This window comes from Branchiostoma floridae, chromosome 3, assembly GCF_000003815.2.
Source record: "Branchiostoma floridae strain S238N-H82 chromosome 3, Bfl_VNyyK, whole genome shotgun sequence".
NCBI classification, from domain to species: Eukaryota; Metazoa; Chordata; class Leptocardii; order Amphioxiformes; family Branchiostomatidae; genus Branchiostoma; species Branchiostoma floridae.
In genome coordinates this window covers 17,896,490-17,912,407 of record NC_049981.1, presented here as the reverse complement: position 1 = coordinate 17,912,407, position 15,918 = coordinate 17,896,490, and the positions used below count along the sequence as shown (strand labels likewise).

Genomic DNA, 15,918 nt, shown 5'->3' with positions numbered 1-15,918 from the left:
GTGTGTGATCCGACCAGTGGTGCAGAAAAAGTGTTGGATTATCCAAAAAGTGTGGTACTATCCAAAAAGTGTGGTATTATCTTATGCAAATTTTACATAATCCCACACTTTTTGGATAGTACAACACTTTTTCTGCACTATGTGGATATAATCACAGTAATTGAAGGGCTCCCATTGGCTGAGGGGTAGTGGCCATGTTCTAAGCTGTGTTAGTAAAACCAGTTTCAAAGGTGTTGAAAATCATGACATGAAAAGACGACTGTTATACGCGGTATCGCCACGGACCTTCTAGCCAAGAGTGTTCAGTATTTTGAGATTTTTGGCGACGCCTCAGTGTCGACGCCTAATAGTATAGTGTGCGATCGTTTGCCATGAATTCCCAGAATTGGACAGGCATGTGAGGAATTTAGAGTCCGCGCGTGCGTTGTTGCATCATGCTAGTCTGCATTCTTCCGTTCCCCAAAGGGGATTCCCAAGCACCCGAGTGTCTAGGAGAGTGAAAGTGATACCATGAGCCAAGGGAAGATTATAAGAGAACATCTGGAGGTTAAAGGTGACAGAGTAATCCATCAACCCTTGGCAGTTTGTGCAATTAATACATATAAACCATATATAACTCCGTCGCCATGACAATGCATTTTCATGGCGGCGTAAGTACTCGCAGAAATTTTTGACTGATCGTCGTGTAAAACTGAGAAATGGTGCTTAGAAGCAGGATGCAACCCACAAGGTTAAAAAGAAATGACGTGTTTGGTGAAGAGAGGCAGAGAGGTAGGACACACTCCTATTGTTTTTAGAATCTCAGGAATAAGGACATGCATTCCAAGATGTCTGGAAGAGGTCAAAGTTACAGGATAGCAGGGCAGAGGTCGACAGCCCATCCATCAAGTAGACCTTGTTAGTACTTGCTAGTAACAGCAAATGTATAATTCAATATATATCTAAACCATAACTCCGTCGCCATGGCAATGCATTTTCATTGCCGCACTATTTTTACTAACTAGGCCATGCTGGATCATATGAAGGGAATCTGCGCACGCATCAATTTTCGTCCCTTTCCAGCGAAAGGTTTTCGACCAAACAATCATACAAAGCTGCTGCAAAATGTAAATATATACCATATATTATTTAAAAAATGGAAAATAGATGATGATGTAATAGTCTGCCAAAGTCTTTGCCAAAGTCAGAGAAGACGTGACATCAAACAACACACTATAACCCTCCATCGTTATGGATCTTGCCGCACCACTCTATCAACTTTCCCGGCCCTTCCCACGTAGCAACAACAACGCCTCCTGTGTAGGTAACATCTAATGTGTATAATCCTTTCCACCCTACACTACATTACCACAAATAAGATCGCGTCTGCGTCAATGACGCTTTCTGGCCAGTCATTGACGATTTGTTACCGTCATTGTCCATTTCTGGCTAGTAGTATGACGGGCCATTAATATGCAGGCCGCGGTAACACCACAGGAGAACTAATTTGTCTCATGCGGGGAAGAACATTGTTACGGAATGAGTCGGAGATCGTGCCAGTCAAATTCTAACATGGCGGCGACCACGAAAAGAAAATCGGTTTTGCTATCGCAAACCTGTAAAATAATCTAAAAAATCCAAAGTTGACAGGGGTTGGATTTGGGTACCCACCGATCCAGATGAGTGCGCAGACGGTGACGGCGAACCTAGGGCTGCGGTAGTTGATGGAGGAGATGGGGTGGACCACGGCGAAGTACCGGTCCAAAGTCAGGGCACATCTGGTCACGCACATCGCCTGAACCGTCACCTGAGATACAACGACAATGTTTTTTTTTTTCATATCCACGCCAACATAGGCTAAGTGCATTGAGTTAGATAACTTAAGTGAAAATGTAAACGTGGCGTCATGTGTGGCGTAACTGATGGAGTATTGGGCTCGGAAACTAGAGGTCCCGAGTTCGATACTCGCCGTGCCCCCGACGTTGTGCCCTTCGCCCACTCGGTGGTTTTATTCGGTGGTTATAGCAAAGGCCCAGGCGTTATAACACCATTCAGTCCATTGCTACTTCCCCTCAGCCAATGAGAAGCCCCCATTTTCTGTTGCTATATCCACATAGTATGTGGCTATGAAAAAAAAAGTGTGCTGCTATTTCATGCAAATGAGGAAAAAGTGTGTTGATATCAAGAAAACTGTGGTGTTATCAGCCTGGAAACTAGGGGTGCTATACGCATGTGACCTGTTCTGACCAATCCTCGGTTACCTTTGAGACCTTCTTTTGGGACTTGAATTGTGTCATGTGATAACTGACCAATCCTACTCTTGACTTCTAATTGCCCAGAGGAATATGACCAGACTTTCTGTCCTTCCAGGCAGTCAGCTTGGGAAGGTCTTGATATCAGATTAATGACCTTGTGTTGTTGTTGCCTGACACTGTCTGTCACAGCTTTTAAAGCAATAAGAAATATTGTGGACTTTCAGGACAAAATAAAGTAACATTTTGTAGAGCTGGTAAACTAGAGAAGCTTCGGGGAAGTATGCCATAGGCTAAGTTAGTTTACCTATGGGATTGGCCTCGTTTTCACGGTGTATAGCACCAGGCCCGCCACCTCGGGGATTTCCAGTCTCCCTCGGGCTTCGCCCTCGGGGAGACTAGAAACCCCTCGGTGGGTGGGCCTGGTGCTATACACAGAAACTCGGCCACTCCCATAGGTTAACTATTACATACACCTTGGGGCGGGTCATTAACCCTTAACTATATACGTAAAAAGTTCGTCCTTCGTTAAACGTGCATAATTATTTTGTAGTTGTTGGTACTTACATAATATTTTAATCATGTAAATTAAGCTCTAGTTTGCATAATTTGCATTTGATTGTGTAACTCCGTCCAAGCTACGTGCATGCCGAATATCATTAAAATCCATAGTTTCTGAGTTTCAAGAGAAACGCCTATGAAGTTTCAGAGCAAGGCAAGCTGCTAGGGAGCTCAAACATACACCGCATCTTGCCGACATGTAAAACTATCTGTCAATAAAATCTCCTATTCGAAGCATGTCTATGACAAAATATACAAAAAACGGAAGTTCAGTTGCAGTACCAAGGTCAGACGCCAACAGGCCCATAATCAAGCTTAAGCTTTATCTACAACACCTACCAACATTCCAAATGTCATCACAATTCATCGACAGGTTCTTAAGTTATTCCTGACCAAAAATTTGTGAACACGGACAGAACAGACACACACACACAGACACACCCCAAACATTACCTCCATGTTATGGAGGTAATAGCCTGTATATGTGACAGTAAAGCGTTCACCTGCATGAAATAGAAGATGAACTTGCACATGGACTTGCCCAAGGCCCAGCTAGTTGTGGCGAATAGCGAGGCGGTGAAGGGAGCGCACACGAATAGAAATGCCAAGTCTACCACGGCCAGACCCACGATGTAGCGGTTTGTGGCCGTCTTCAGCTCGTTGAATTTGTTACTGACGTAGATGACGAGCGCGTTGGCTCCCACACCCACCACGCCGATGAGGGCGAACAGCACGGGGACGACCCAGGCTTCGGCCCCGAGAGGCGGCATCTCACCCGGCAGGCTTTCTGGATAGGTATCGTTTCCTGTATGGTGGGGGTGGTTGTTCAAGTAAATGATTAATGAATAATGTAAAATTTTATTGAAAGTTCTTGCCCGTGGTCTAATTGCAGGTAACATGAAAGGGCACAAACAGTGTCTAGTCTAAAAGCTAGCTCTAAATTATGAGTTATTGGTTTTCACTTCTTTTTCGGATACAGCGGAAGACGAATGATCCCACCTTTTGTGTAATGTAATGTAATTTCTGTAATTATGATGTTAGAAGTAGTTTTCTTCTACTTCTACGCAGGAGTGTCTTTTCTCGGTTTATGAGCAGGGTTGTCCTTCCCTCTGGTTAGAAATCTTAAGACATACCTGTTCCATGTTTTCATTACACATTTTATAAATTTTACACGGTTACAGATACATCTAGAGCATTCACATAAAGCAACACCAGAAACTTAGCAAATACAAACAGAACGTCATAACCCATAGAATGTAGAAATGATAGGGACTGCTCAGGAAATTCCCCATCCATTTAGGTCCATTTAGAATGGTCTAAAAAGGACCTGATCCACTCCTCATAGGGAAGGTCCCAGAAGGACCCTACTCTGTTTGATATTAAAGAGTGGTGGGTTCTCTTATATGCTGAAGGTCTGACGAGGAAAGTAGGACTGAAATTTTCAACAAAACATAAATGGTGACATGACAGGATTAGAAGCCAGGACCTGTACGTTCTGGGCCAAACACCCTGCCGTTTTAACGTGAGAGGAATGAGCGTTACCTGTGGTGACGTTATTGTCCTGCAGACCTGCCGTCATCCCAGTCTCATCTGCCCCGTCCATCCCGTCAGAAATAACGCGCCCTGGATCCTGGGTGGGACATATTCAAGATACACGGCATTAGCGTCCGCACTACTTTTCTCATAAGGCATGTTAACCGAAACCTGGGTATCTTGTACTTGGCAGAAATGGCATAGCTGGGTTGTTATCCGATATTTTTAACCATGAGAATGTTTGTTGAATCTCTCTTGATGAAAAAAATGGAATAGTAGAGGTGTTGTCGGGAAACAGACAGGCTCATCAAAGAGGATTTTATTTTTAGTCAGTTTCTACCACGTAAATTCCGCTCCAGGCAATCGTGAACAACCCACGCCTTCATGAGTGGTCGTGCATTTCGAATCAAGCCTTTCCCAGGGACGCTACATCTGGGCTTGGCAGGCAGGAATGACAGAAATAAACGAACGCATCGCAACCAAAGCTACAAGAAACAAATGAAACTGGAAACGCGGGGTCACTGCACATATTAGGTGATATCTAGACTCATACAAGACAAAAGAAGTGAGCAGAGAATAAATAGAATATCGCATTACACAGGCAGCAGTTTTTACTGACTACGCCAGATGCACACCGTGGAGTAGAGCGGAGAGGACGTCCAACTTAAAGGAGGGTCTGCATGGGGGGGTCCTGGTAACGCTTAACGGTGAATTCAGGAGGCCCGGTAACGCTTAACGGTAAATTCAGGAGGCCCGATAACGCTTAACGGTAAATTCAGAAGGAGTTACAACGCATAACACTTAAGTAACATTGACGTGCAGTCCTATTCAATGGGTGAAAATATCCGGCTAATGACATTGTGAGAAGCAAAAGGTGCCCAAAACCCGGAGGAATGACAGGGACAATGTCCATGACATCTGTAAAGAGACGGCGGCAGCAAATTTCTTATGGAGGGATTGAACTATTGTTTCAGCACATGGAGCGCCGAAGGCGCGACGCATTCCAGGGGGGTCCGGGGGTATGCTCCCCGGGAAAGTTTTAAAATCAAGACCCTCTTAAATGCTATTTCCTGCATTTTTTGGCAAATTTGGCAGACCGACTAAGCTAGGTTGATTTTGACATTTTCATCAAATTACACATAGTTATAGCTTTGGCCTCCATCCCCAGAGCCACCGACATATTTTACCATTTCGATTCGAGCTCGGAAGGCACGAGATGTTGCAATATAAGTCCGGGAAAATTTTAAAATCTGGACCGTCCGAAACGCCATTTACTGCCTTTTGAAGGACAGATTTTGCTGTAAGACGAAACTGAATTAGATATACAAATGTAACATTTTATTAGAGAGAAAAGGTTGTTTTGTGCGAAAACCTACGCCCCTAATATATTTTCGCCATGTCGTCGTAAGCGCCAAGGGCGCAAGCCGTCGCAAGGGAGGTCCGGAGAAACATCATTTTCTGCATTCTAGGATTACTTTTTGCCCGAAACTAAGCTTGACACTGAAATCTGTATGAGTGATAAAGTTTTTGAGGGCAACGCTTCCGCAACATATTTTACCCTGTCCAGAGCCGAAGGCCGGGAGGCTCGGAGAAATTTTGAAATATGGACCCTTTGAAACGCCATTTCCTGCATTCTCAGGGGTTCTATCTGGCATTAGACTTCGCGTGTACAACGGGTTACGAAGAATTTCTTGGTAACGATTAACGGTGAATTCGGGATAACAAATAACGATTAACGTTGAATTAAAACGACCAATAACGCTTCACGAAGAATATACCGATAACGATTAACGTTGAATTAGAGCGGGTCGGTAACGATTAACGGTGAATTAAAATGGCTCGTAACGCTTAACGGAAAAAGGCATGCAGACCCTCTTAAAGGGGCATTCCACTCCAGAAGCGAGTATCATAATTCCTCAGAGAATAAATAATTATATTTGCATCAAGTTTGTTTGGTCAAATTTACCACAAGTTGACGCAGGGGAACATGGTAGCAAACGAAATCCCCTGAGGACCCTTCCAATGCATTGTGCGCTGGTGGTGGAGGACGTGACTTTGACCATGGGAACAGATACTGGCTGATGATGGCTGCTTCTTCGTGTCCGAAGATCAGTGGGAAGGTTGTCCTCGACCTCCTCTACACGCTCTCATATGGCTGTGGAGCCCAATCTAGTACTAGTATGAATTTCGATGATGTTTCATGAGCACTTTTTGAGTAGACCGTGTGAGCACAAACATCATCAGAACATTTGTGGGTCATTCTGTAACGTTAGTAATTTATCCATGTATAAAAGTAGACTTTTAGAGCAGAATGGTCCGTAAAAGTGCCCAAACCAAGCTTTCTGTGTACCTAATTTACACAAGTAGAACTCTACAAAACATCGACTGGTTATCTATTCATTGATATATGATAATTGCAAAATAAGACCTGTTACTGGGGTTGAGTTCCCTTGTAACAGGTTACAGTGGAGGCGGGAAAGATGAAGCAGAGGACCGCACACACACTCATTATTTACGATGAAGCTAATGGCACATCCCGCCGTACGGGCAATTTGTCCGTACGTTTTTTTGGGGGAAGACGTGCCACGTCCGCCACGTATTTCTAAAAACGTTCAGGCTGTACAGGACAGGCGCGTCGCCCGTGCTGGCACGTACGGGGGGCGAATCCGCAGCCCGATGGCGTAAAGTTTTACGGCGTGTCTGCATGCTCCAAAATTCAAACATAGGCGTTACTTACCACTTACGGATCCCAAAAGATTGCCCACGTTTTAGCACGTAGACAGCACGTATCTCCACGTACGGCGGGTTGTGCCCTTAGCTTTATGCGGCATTTGCATACCAAAGCAAGGAAAATAGCGTTTCAGTGGATCAAAAAATAACACCACCCTTACACTTCTCAATCAACAGTCTGAAATCCTTCTTCTGAAAATTTACTCACAACCCTACTTATTATGCACTTATCAAATTAATCTGCGTACCAAAAATAATGACTACCAGTCAAATCCTTCTTCAGCTACTCTCTTTCAGAGTCCGACTCAAAAATATTCCCTGCAGTTAAAAAGCCGCTAGGGGGACCAAACATACGCCACCTTTGCCACAAGAGCTATCTACCACGCAAACATCATGGCCACGGCATGCCAAGAACACGAGAGATCAAAACCAGAAGTTCTTTGCAGTACCGTAAAGACTCACTAGGGCCCCCAGAATCTAATCAAAGTCTAATCAAGACCTACCCACATACAAACATCAAAGAAAACCCAACCAGGCCTTCTCGAGTTATGTTGTTTATACACAAACATAAATACATACATACATGCATACATACAGAAATAAATAAATACATACATACGCACATACATACATACATACATACATACATACATACATACATACAAACAAACGCTACCAGAAACATAACATTCTTGGCGAAAGTAATAATAGATAACATTCTATGTACTTGCTGATCCACGAAAATCGTCTTCGCCTCTGCTCCCCACCGCTGCAGTGTGCGGTGTGTTCTCAGGTACTGTAGTTTTTTTCTACTCCTGCGTTACTAATAAGAGCCGATGGCGATGAAACCAAATCTATATTCATAACGCCCGGTAACAAAACTCTCATAAACATACGGGCTAGTGCTCATGGCGACGGCCCCAACACATAGAGTTTTAAAAAAGAACATATCAAATGGCAATTACTATCTGACGTGTGCCGTTTGAAGCCTCGCGCGTGTGGTTAAATCAAATATCTTGTTCTTGAAAGTAAATGCCAACTGACGCTCCCGGTAACGTGCCCTTTGATTGAGAAAAGCCGAACATTTGGTGAAATGATTTCAAAGAATTATTGATATGGACGTACAGGTGAAAATTGTGTTTCTATAGCATGTCATTATCTAAGCTCATGCTGTTGTTCACCTTGCAATTACAAGTTCCTCTGAGGACAACCAGTTTCCCTGCTTTCCCTGTAGCAGGGTACGCGTATATTTCAGAGGGTGCCAGCCTCGAACACGGGACTTCAATTTTGCATCCCATCCGAAAGATAGTGCCCTACTGAGTTACCCACAACTTGATTGTAACCATGAGCTCAACTGTGAGGCCGCTACCAGTTGAGCTACAGGGATATCGATATCTCTTTTATTTTACCATATCTCTGGTTGCACAATAGAGCAGGTTCAAGGGTCTAGCAACATTCAACCGCTTCGCCATGGTTCACGCAGTTGTACACTCACAACACTTCCGCAGTAGAGAGTTCCATGACGACTCCGGCGGCCGACAAGCTGGTCGCTGGAGACTTTTGAATTAAAGAATTGGTTTGACATTTGCGTTTTTCAATCCAGAAAAGTCTATTGAGAAAATTGTGAACATTGAAATGTTCGTGAATGGTGATATCTCTATGTCGGTGTCCGTTCACAACCGTGTAGTGCCTCTTGGCACATAGGGCAGCAAGTACATGTATCTTTGTTGCTTCAGTAGCAGAGTGTGATGTTACAGGGAGGCTAGGGGTTGCCTGCCTTTCCCCTTTAACATGTTTGATGTTCATGAACACGGAACCCCTGTTTACGTCCCTTCCAAATGACGGTACAGCCCCAACCGAGATGCCATTACCCTCTGACTTGGATCAGGGTCTTTCAAATTAAAACCTATTGGGACTGTTAGCCAGAGGGCCATTCTGCTATCTCGTTTCATTTTCACAAAAGAGAGCGAGAACCCAAGAATCTCTTATTGGCGAAAATATGAGACATTAACCCTTTAGGGATAGAGTACCTCATTTCCTGACAGAGCCTATGGCTTTACGGGCAACAGGAACCATGAACTCAGCAGTGTGTCCTTGAGGCACCCGGGCGACTCAGCCATCTCAACACACGCTTTTGCATAGCCTACAAGTGTTGACACAATCTCGTCTGACGGCAACCTTCACCATATTGGTAGCGTTTGTGCGAGGTGATGTGTGTGTGTAATATTACATGTATGTATTTATGTGGATGAAACCCCGGTTGGATTATTGTGATATTTGATATGTGGGTGGGTCTCGGTGAGACCTTGAAATGTTGAGTTTGGTCCCCTATCGGCTTGATGTGGTAATTCAGGTTTTGATATCTCGAGTTTTGGACATGCTACAGTCGTGCATTCCTGAGTGCTAGACAGCTCTCCGGATTGAGAGTAACTTGTATAGGCTTGGGCCCCTATCGGCTCATTGTACTAGTAACTGCGGTCGCGATCGGGCCGCTAGGAGCACGATTTAGTCTGGCTACGAGGACAAGATGGAACTCCAAACGGCTTTCCATGGTACTGCAACAGAATTTCCCATGTCATATCTCGTGTTATGGACATGCTTTAATCATTATTTCCTTTCAATGATGGATAGATAACTGATAAAGTAAGCTACCTGTCTGTAACTTGGTTGTGTGGACTTTTTACAAGTCCCGATGCAAGACACCGCATACATGATTCAAATTTCAACTTTCAAATCAGCCCTGTCATAGTTGAAAGAAGTGTCTGATTGTATGTTTGTCTATAACTTGAAAACGTAATCCTCACAACCGAATTAACTTTGATAGCTGTGTGTCAAGAAATATGGTTTAACTAATGTGGTATCTGCTGAGACTCGACTGCCAGACAACTTGATCGTTTTAGAAACCAATATAGAAGACCTACAGAATTAGACATGTGCTGCCAGCAAATGGCACTCATAATACCAGTCATATTGATGTTTGTGCAAACTTTCTTAATAGATCCCAATCGCTTCAATAATGACGGAACATCAACCTACCAGCCTTAAGGGACTTGGTTAATTATCATATCTTCAGTTTATATCTTTGAATTTCATTTGTTGTTTTTTTGCTTCAGTGCTTTGCTTATTTGTTATTTTGTTATCTTGTTTTCTTATCTTGTATTTATTTACCCATGTATTTGTATCCGTTTGCGGTGGCGGCATGAATATAACTCATCACAATGTCTTGTAAATTTATGTTGCAATAGTAATGATAATAATAATAATAAATACTAGTCAGAGCATGGCAAAAAAGTGTTGTCATTACTTTAAATCGTGCGTTAGGTGAAGCTTAAATACTGCTTCATATAACAACAATTCTTAAATTGTTGTCTCTACATTTCAAATGCCTGTGTAGAGTCTTGGTCACTGCCTTAGCTAGAACTCCACGACTGTGAACAAGGTCAGTAGTAGGCTCAAGTCTACCTGGTTATTCACGTTCGCCGAATATATTGACGATTTTATGTCTTTGATGGTATTAAAAATCTTCCACTATCCACCGCCTACTGTGAGAAATGTCTCCTTGCAATCCTTCCCACGGTAGTTTACGGCAGTACACGTGTACCGGCCTGTGTCCTCCGTCCTGGCATCTACCAGCACTAACGAACCGTTTGTCTGCACCTCCACCCTGGGGAACCCCGAACCCACGGCCAGCATGGCTCCGCTGGGGGTGGTCCAGAAAAACTCCGCATCTGGACATCCTGATATTTTACAGTTCAAGATGGCGGTCTGTCCTTCATCGGTATGGTTGTCGCTCCCACTTGTGTCGATGAATGGCGCTTGCTCGCGCTCGCAGGTACAAGTCAAGTCTTCCAAGGCGACGTCTTTGAGATACCTGCCCTTCAGTTTCCCTGGGCTGCTGCAGACCAGGTCAGCATTGGGCGGGTGGACCTGGTTGTGAAGCCACGTGGCAAAGCCTTTCATTTGACAATCGCAGTTGAACGGATCGTCGCCCACGGTCAGAGTTTGAAACTTTGGAGGCCCCTCAATAATTCCTTTTGGCAGGAAATGCAGCGGGTTGCCTTCATCTAACCACACTCGGGTCATGTTGGGGAATGCTCGCGCGGTGAAAGCGCCTTCCTCTACGATGCGAATCTTGTTGCCTGAAAGATTCAGAAGGTCTATCGCCATGTTGTCCGGGAAAGAGTTTGGGCCGACATAAACCAGAGAGTTGTCGTCCAGGCCAGGGGTATCAAGGGACGGTAAACCTGCTAGTGCTGGAGACACGTGTAGAATGTTGGTGAAGTTATTTCCTCCAAGTGCCAGATAGAAAAGCTTCTCCAAGCCATCGAAAGTACCAGGCGTGATGCGACTTAGCTGGTTGTTTGACAGATAAAGTTCCGTCAGCTTCTTCAGAACTTTGAAAGTTCCGATCTTTAGTTCAGTTAGGTTGTTGTGGTCGAGATACAGGTACGTCAACTGTGGGACGCACGTGAAGGTTTCGGACGACAAACTGCCCAGTCTGTTGTGTTTGAGAGAAAGAAGGTACAAGTGGTCTAATCCACGAAACGCCTGGGGGTCCAGTGTCCCGGCTAACTGTAGAGTTGTGATATTGTCCAAGGTAAGTCGTTGCAACCTGGAAAGGAGAAAGTAAAATTTACACATGATTGATCATAATGAAGATGTACATGTAATTTTGTAAGTTCATTGAGGAAAATGAAGTAGCTTGAGAAGGATTAATTCTGGTGTATCAAAAGAACATGTATCAGCATTACATATTTACATGCTCGTTGTGAACTTTTAAACACAGCGGTCTCTAATTTTAATCACGAGATGTTTCTTTCCTACGTCTTCTTCATACAGGTACATCATTCCGTCATTGGATAACCAAACTCTTTGATTGAAAACAAGTGTTTCAGACAAGCCGACGTTTCGGTGACAGTCTGTCACCTTCCTTCCACTAACCCTACTTCGCACTAGGTGCCACTGCTAACATATACATCTGTTATCAGCGACACCTAGCTGCAGTGCGAAATAGAACCAGTGAGAATTACCCTGAGGAGGGCAACAGACAGCCACAGAAACGACAATCTTGAATAAGATACTTGGTTGTGTACAAACAAAGTTGTTGTCCAGTGACTTATCAACCTGATGATTGGTCATGTTGGCGTAATTATATGTCATACGAACCCGATAAGATCAGAGAACTGTCCGTCGCGCAAAGGCTCTTCAACAGGGTTGTTGTCCATCGTCAGTACTTGCAGCTGGGTTGCATCTCCCATGTTGGATGGAAAGCTCTTGAGACAGTTATACGGGGCGTCAAGTTCTATCAGAGAGGTAAGTCCCGCCAGCGAGATGTCTGTAATCTTGTTGTAGCCGAGCCTGAGCTGTTGAAGAGCTTTCAGATGGCTGAGAACACCCTTCTCCAACAGAGAAATTTCGTTCTTGTCAATGTATAGGTTTTCCAGAGAGGGGAGCTTTCCGAAGGTTACGTTGCGGACGGAGTGCAGAAGGTTGCTTGTAAGCGTCAGCATCTTCAAATCGGGCGAGTCATCAAACACCCCATCAATGTCAGTGAGTCCGTTTTGTTCCAAATCAACAGACTGAATCTGACTCAACCCCTTAAAAGTATCTTTATCTATCCTTCTGATGCTATTGAAGCTGAGAGTCAAGGATTGGATGTTGGAGGATCCCGTAAAGGCTGACGGAGAAAGAGAAGTAAGCTTGTTGTTCATTAACATGATGTTTTGCAAATGAGGCATGCCTGAAAATGCTCCAGGTTCGAGATAGGAAATGTTGTTTTGCCAGAGGTTGATGGTTTGAAGAGTCGGATGATCAGTAAACAGCCCTTTCTCAACCGTTTCCAGGAGGTTGTGGTTGCCGTCAAACATCGTCAGATTGGGCAGGCCGTGGAGCATGCCGGGAGGGAACCTTTTTTGTTCAACAAAATAAAGATATATATGTATTTTTAGAGCCACCTAACTATGATGATATAAATACTCATTTGTATACCAAGGAGGCTTTAAGTTTTTTGATTTCCTTAAAACGCCAAAACCAATCTAATGAAAAAATAAATATATTTGAACTAAGATGACGGAAGATTGAAATTATTCTGCTCTGAGATAGCGGTGAACACTGGCTTTGAAGGCTTGAAGATTGTATACAGGAGGGAAACAGTTGTCATCGAGAGAGTTCTATTGATAGTTCAAGGGAAGAAGCGTTTGCGGTGGAAGGACTTTGAGACTGGTAACGTTTATTGAACAGCATAGTGGTGTGGGCGAGAGGAAAATCTAGTGTTACGCTGAAGGGCTCTAAATATAGAGACAAGTATCAAGAGATCATGGCAATAAAGTACTATCGGGAAAAGGACAAGGAGGTAACGCTTGGCCTGTGAGAGGAATTGAATAAAACCGTTCAACCAAGGATGTTCTCATATAACGTCCTTGTTTCAACTAAATACGAGAGGTAAACCTTGTGAAGGAGCAGTTGGTGATGCTGAGGGTAGTGACGGTGGGGACAGTGACGAACGTCCTGACGTCCAACGCCGCCAGTTTGACGTTCCAGAAGAGCTGTAGGTACGTCAACACTGGCAGATGAAGGAAATCATCTCTCTTCAACATTGTGATGTTTGTGAATTCTGAAAATCATACTAAACGAAAAACAGAGTCATGTTATCAGACAGGGGGTGATGAATAAGTTCTCGGCCTCACCCAGAAAAAAACAACCATAACGTTAACTCAAATGTCGAGGCTCAACTTCAAAGTTTGAAGCCGTTTATCAACATCCTCCAAAATTCAAATCATTGCAGTCATTGCGTTACAGGCAACGTCTTTTTGAAAATAAGTAGGTCAGTTGTGAGAAAAACAAGTGCGAACTGATCAGACATGTGATGGTCGAATTCCCCATGTCGCACATTCTTTGAGGATATTGTAAAAGTGTTTGATAAGGATTTTCTTCCTATGTCAAGTGGAAAGAAGAGGGTGTCTGGCTTTCAGCTGAGCAAATTGACCCGCACACCCCAGGTCACAATTTGATTGTCCATGTTTTTTTCCTTCTCCCTTACCTACCGTTACTGGGTGTCCCATTTAAAGTAATGATCACAATACAGTGGAAGCCGTTTAATTGCACACCCAATTTGCCGGCGAATCCCGTGCAATTATCCGGCGTGTGCGATAATGCGACGTTACTCATTTGGACCGCACCGCCACGGGATTTTGGGATTCCGTGCAATTGACCGAAGTGTGCGTTTATCCGACGTGCAATTAACTGGCTTCCACTGTAATTTGAATTTTGGTAGACATTCATAAAAGACTTTATACTTGACATTTATTCCGGGTCAGGAGCCAATTCAACCTTGTTGACCTATGTGCCAACTGGAGGTGGGAGGGGCCGGGCGTAAAATCAGTCTGTACCCAGGTGTACACGGTGTACACACACACACACACACACACACACACACACACACACACACACACACACACATACATACACACACACACACACACACACACACACACACACACACACACACACACACACAAAGTCCTTTTTTCCCGCTTCCGCGAAATTAGATAATAGCTACGTACTTACCTATGTTCAGGTAGGTAGTGTTAGCCGGGAATTTTGTAGGCACTGCGGTGATGTTGCCTCCGCGGCATATGACGGTTGTTGTGTTGACCTCCCCAGGAAAACAGTCGCAGTAGTCTGGACAGGGCCAGCTCCACCCCACAGCCGTGATCAGGCACAGGACAGGCAGACTCTGATACAGCTTCATCACGCTACACACCGGCTAAAACAACAACGGTCCGTAGGACACAAACGAACACACAGACACGCACAAAACATCAATACCTCCATTGGAGGTCAATGACCTCCGTCACGCAGCTAACAATACATGTGCGTCAGTGCAAACAGTCTGCACGGCATCTTTGTGTACCTGTACCACTGCTAGCATCACAACTGAGGATCTAAACATCACAGTGTTGTACCTGTACTCTGGTAAAATTGTACAGCCAAGAACGTCGGATCCACAGAAAAGATTTTTGCAACAACCAGAGTCAGGTTACACAAGTTACAGAAGTGCCCTATGTGAAAGAGGCTAGCTGTCTCCAATCTGAGGATTGTTTAGCTATAGCCGATGCTGTAGGGCCGATACGAATCCAGGGTTTCCAAGGGTCAATATGGACCGATGAATACCACATATTTAGAGAGCCTAGCCTACACCCTCAAACTAAAAAAACTTTTTCAACCATAGACAAGTCCCAAAAGATGACAGTGTAACTCGTCATGCGAAGCTACGCCGACAAGTTACTGAAGTTAATGAGAGAATGTAGTTGGCTGCACCAGTGCGAGCATGAATTACAGACCAGACCATTATTGACCAGGTCTGATCTTATGCCTGAATCGATGTAGCTGCGTCTGGATATTTTCTTCACCCACGACAGGTTCTCTGTAACCCTACTGTACCATCCATCGGCATACACGTCTTCTGGCAAGTAGCTAATAGTATTGATACTTCAAATAATCGCCGAACGTACTTGCATTTTTATCCTACCTTTTACGAGTTTTAGTCAACCGAGCTTGACTGACGAAGAAAGGGACGACGTTTTTGGGTTGACTGTTTTACAGGAACATGTCCTGGCGGTGTGTTGCTGTTACAGTAATGCAGTAACGTAAATATGACCTTTGCCTGATATGCAAATGAACCTTTCTCATTTGTCACCTGACGAGATGCCCAGACTGGCAGTAAATGTGTATTTTAGAGCCCGCATAGTATACTAGTATATCTTTCCAGAAACCTTAGAATCTATATCTTAATTTGTCCTTTTGAATTTGTATCTATGAAGCTTACGTCAAGGCATAATTATCAAACTGTCTTAATTCGATT

At 44.0% G+C, this 15,918-nt stretch overlaps 2 protein-coding genes across 5 annotated transcripts in view; both read right to left on the bottom strand.

Annotated features, from left to right (window-relative positions):
- Window positions 1-4,420, bottom strand: part of LOC118412617 (G-protein coupled receptor 54-like) — a 14,785-nt gene extending 10,365 nt beyond the window's left edge. The window contains exons 1-3 of one of the 2 annotated variants that reach the window (XM_035815578.1): window positions 4,335-4,420; window positions 3,296-3,597; window positions 1,651-1,786 (exon numbers count right to left, since the gene is read on the bottom strand). In XM_035815578.1, coding sequence (XP_035671471.1) covers window positions 1,651-1,786; window positions 3,296-3,597; window positions 4,335-4,395 — 499 coding nt within the window. In that variant the 5' untranslated portion in view covers window positions 4,396-4,420. Of the gene's footprint in view, window positions 1-1,650; window positions 1,787-3,295; window positions 3,777-4,334 lie in introns of those variants that run through there. The other variant, XM_035815577.1, reaches the window with a different exon arrangement.
- Window positions 4,421-10,186: 5,766 nt separating this feature from the next.
- Window positions 10,187-15,902, bottom strand: LOC118412164 (insulin-like growth factor-binding protein complex acid labile subunit). 3 transcript variants are annotated; one of them, XM_035814874.1, is made up of 5 exons: window positions 15,569-15,902; window positions 14,622-14,820; window positions 13,503-13,668; window positions 12,222-12,962; window positions 10,187-11,667 (listed from the first exon to the last, which is right to left on the bottom strand). In XM_035814874.1, the coding sequence occupies exons 1-5, from the start codon at window positions 15,572-15,574 to the stop codon at window positions 10,584-10,586; spliced, it is 2,196 nt and encodes a 731-aa protein (XP_035670767.1). In that variant the 5' UTR covers window positions 15,575-15,902; the 3' UTR covers window positions 10,187-10,583. The 3 variants fall into 3 exon arrangements, with proteins under 3 accessions (XP_035670767.1, XP_035670768.1, XP_035670769.1); XM_035814875.1 differs by having other exon boundaries at window positions 15,586-15,902; XM_035814876.1 differs by lacking the exon at window positions 14,622-14,820 and having other exon boundaries at window positions 15,586-15,902.
- Between the last annotated feature and the right edge of the window lie 16 nt (window positions 15,903-15,918).